The sequence below is a fragment of the Anneissia japonica genome, unplaced genomic scaffold (genome assembly GCF_011630105.1).
Source record: "Anneissia japonica isolate Jap-2015-1 unplaced genomic scaffold, ASM1163010v1 scaffold3334_len1275209_cov185, whole genome shotgun sequence".
Classification (NCBI taxonomy): Eukaryota; Metazoa; Echinodermata; class Crinoidea; order Comatulida; family Comatulidae; genus Anneissia; species Anneissia japonica.
The window spans coordinates 987,500-990,766 of NW_022738561.1; the positions used below are offsets into that span (position 1 = coordinate 987,500).

A 3,267-nucleotide genomic window follows, 5' to 3' on the forward strand; every position below is an offset into this window, starting at 1 on the left:
TGTATATATACGAACCTTATACATTAATATATATATTAATATATATATATATATACATACATATATATAATATATATATATATATATATATGTATATATGTATATATGTATGTATATTTATCTAGTTTCTGCTGCTTAGCACTGGAGACACAAATAATGTACGGAATAAATCAAATAGATAATAATACAGTGCTCAAATATTATAGGAACATGATGTTATAAATTTAGCAAACAATTCATCAAGGAAATTACCTTATCATTATAGGCCTAGTTGTATGAAAAAAAAAGGTCTGTGGTGAGAATCATATCGTATTGGCCTCTGTGGTCTAACGGATGCAAGACCAGGTTCTCTCTCCTTTCATCCAACATGAGGGCTCACACGTACTGGAGCGAATTTTATGTCAAGCTATAAGTGGCAGCTGGAAAAACATTAAATAATATTCAAATCAAGTTTTTCCTGCCTAGCACTGGAAACATAAATAGTGTATACATCAAATAATAATTAATACAGTGCTCAAATATATAGGAACATGATGTTACCAGTCGTATCAAACATATCAAACATAGTTCATAAACGAAAATTCCTTATTAGTTGTATAAAAAGTTGAACCCGCAATCTATTGCTGTCTCGGCGAGAATCATATAGGCCTACACCGTCAACTTGGGTAACTTTGGCAGGCGTTGGTAACTTTGGCAGGAGGGCGTAACTATGAGAAATTGCTCAATATTTCGTAAGCTCTTACAACCATGTTTTCGAATACGGTGTTATATTGTTTTAAAATAAATATTTTATCAAACTAGACGGTTCATTAGACCGTTAATAAAAATTAAATTCGGGATTCGAGCCTGCGAACTCTCGCTGTCAAGGAGAGCGTCATAACCATTAGTCCACAGAGGCTTTATGGTTGAACAGATTCAAATAACCGCCAGATACTTTATTACACAATATGTACGGCTGGAAACAAATAGTTGCATATAATGTAAATCAATATAGTTGTTAACACTGTTGAATTATATATAAATCATCAGAGAAAGGTAAATACAGTGTTCGAATATAGGTCATGATAATACATCTTGTAGCATAGCTCTCAATGAATGTTGCCTATAATTATCATCTCCTTCATTCGAACACTATATATATATATATATATATATATATATATATCATTTATTTGTTTGAAATATATAGGTTCAATTTTTACAGATCTTTTTCACGATGAAACTTCCTATACACTTCGTGCATAATGAAAAATTCAACTTAACCCTCTTTCCTACATTGTGTAGAGCATCTAGGCATCTCGTATGTACAGATGCTTGTCTAGTGTATACAGTAATTCTACATGTTATTGAATTTGTTCTTTTTATTGGTACATCTTTTACTTTTTATATTTAGATGTTATATAAGTACTGTATTTGATGTTTGAAACACAAACAAATATCCACACTACAGATGCAAGCGATTGATATCATTATGAACCGCACGGCACACCCTGTGGCACGTAGGCCTAACTTTGCCCAGTGAAACAAAGATTTTTGCTGATCTCGGAAATCTTTATTACTGGCGTTTACGCTATTTGATGAAATTAAATATAAATAAGCGCATACAATTATACATTACCATTATTTTGAATTATCACGATGTTTCAAGAATATATTTTTTTTAATTAGCTATTCAATTTGTGTTAATGCTCAAATAATTAATATAAAAATTGTAATCTGCAATAAGTAAAAGAAAAATGCAATTCGAAGTAGGATTATCTATGCTACAGCACGCATCGTTACTCATACTATTAATTTAAACAAGTCACTTTGTTTTATTTGTTTGAAATAAAAGGTGACATTCCAAACTGATACCACCGTAATGGTTTGTATGCTTAACATGGACTTTGGTTTTGTACCCACAAAGAACGATTTTAAAAACGAAAATACGTACCGTACGCGTATGTTGTAGCTTTTTACACGTGCCTGTGCCAAGGAGCGCTGCTAAGACCACAGTGGCGGTCATTTTTTTTTTTTCAAAGTTATAAAAATATATGTAGAAAAAAATTATATTCCAATTTCAGCCTGAGAGTGCCATTTGTGGTCATATGAGATGCCATAATCATCAATTGTCCTACCTTAGCCCCAACCATAGTGGGGCTGAGGTGGTGTAGACCCTTTATCTGTGAAAGTCCTTCCCTGGGCCCCTCTACTTCAAATTCTTGGATCCGGACGTGTCTTCTGTTCAATAAATAAAAAGCTGACTCACGTATACAAGCATTCGTATTAACAAGCATAACTATCAAATATTTTCTTTCGTTTTGTTTTTTAAGTGTTTTAAAATTAAAATGTATTTAGTATATTTAAAATATTTTATTGGGAAAATGTCAACCGTTTTTATTTAATGCATTCCAGTCCATTGTGATATTGCTAGCCAATGAATACAATTTACAATATCTTTAAACATAAGATAAACGACAATTGTAATACGGAACTTGCTTTGTAGATGGCGGAATATAGATATATCGATCGCTATCCATCCAAGCGCAGACTCAATAATAGGCGTTACAAAGAAGAATACGAAGAATGGGATAGGTTATGGAAACCACGCTTCGAAGTTCCCCCAGAAGCCTTTAACATGCCCAAAGTGCTGAGAATGGCCAGCGAACGTGATTACATCATCAACTATACAATGGACCCCTTCCACTTTAAAGTGATTCGTAAGAAGACTGGTACTACACTGTATGTATTAGTCTATTTTATTCGTACAAATTATATGGAATGAAATGTAATAACTAGATGTAAGCCTGTATGTGGGTATGATGACGTCATATCACATATTATCAAATTGTATCAAAATCAGTTGAACGTGTTCAACTCTTATGTTCCATCACATTTTATGTGACCCTTTTTGATGGAATTTGATAGTGTAAGACAAAGCTTTAGTCGTACAGTATTCATGCTTTTGCTATTATTGTTTATTGTGTATCCATTCTTTACTATAGTCAACATTATCGTGAGTGACATTTCTCTTAAAATGAATGTCAATGCTTCAGATAAAGCAAATTGCTTATAAAGAATATAGGCTTAGGCCAACAGTATGCCAATTTAGTTGAGGAAACTTTCCCTCGTTGTTTCCTAAATGTATGTTATATGTTCGAGGTAATATATTATTATTATTATTATTATTATTATTATTATTATTATTATTTAATTACAATCAATAGAGTACATACGTAATAATAATAATAATAATAATAATAATAATAATAACAATAATAATAATAA

At 31.7% G+C, this 3,267-nt stretch overlaps 1 protein-coding gene across 1 annotated transcript in view; it reads left to right on the forward strand.

Moving 5' to 3' along the window:
- Positions 1-3,267, forward strand: part of LOC117117625 (maltase-glucoamylase, intestinal-like) — a gene marked incomplete in the record, with an annotated part of 45,545 nt that overhangs the window by 24,592 nt on the left and 17,686 nt on the right. The window contains 1 exon segment of the mRNA XM_033261993.1: positions 2,486-2,721. Within this exon segment, the coding sequence (XP_033117884.1) occupies positions 2,486-2,721 (236 nt within the window).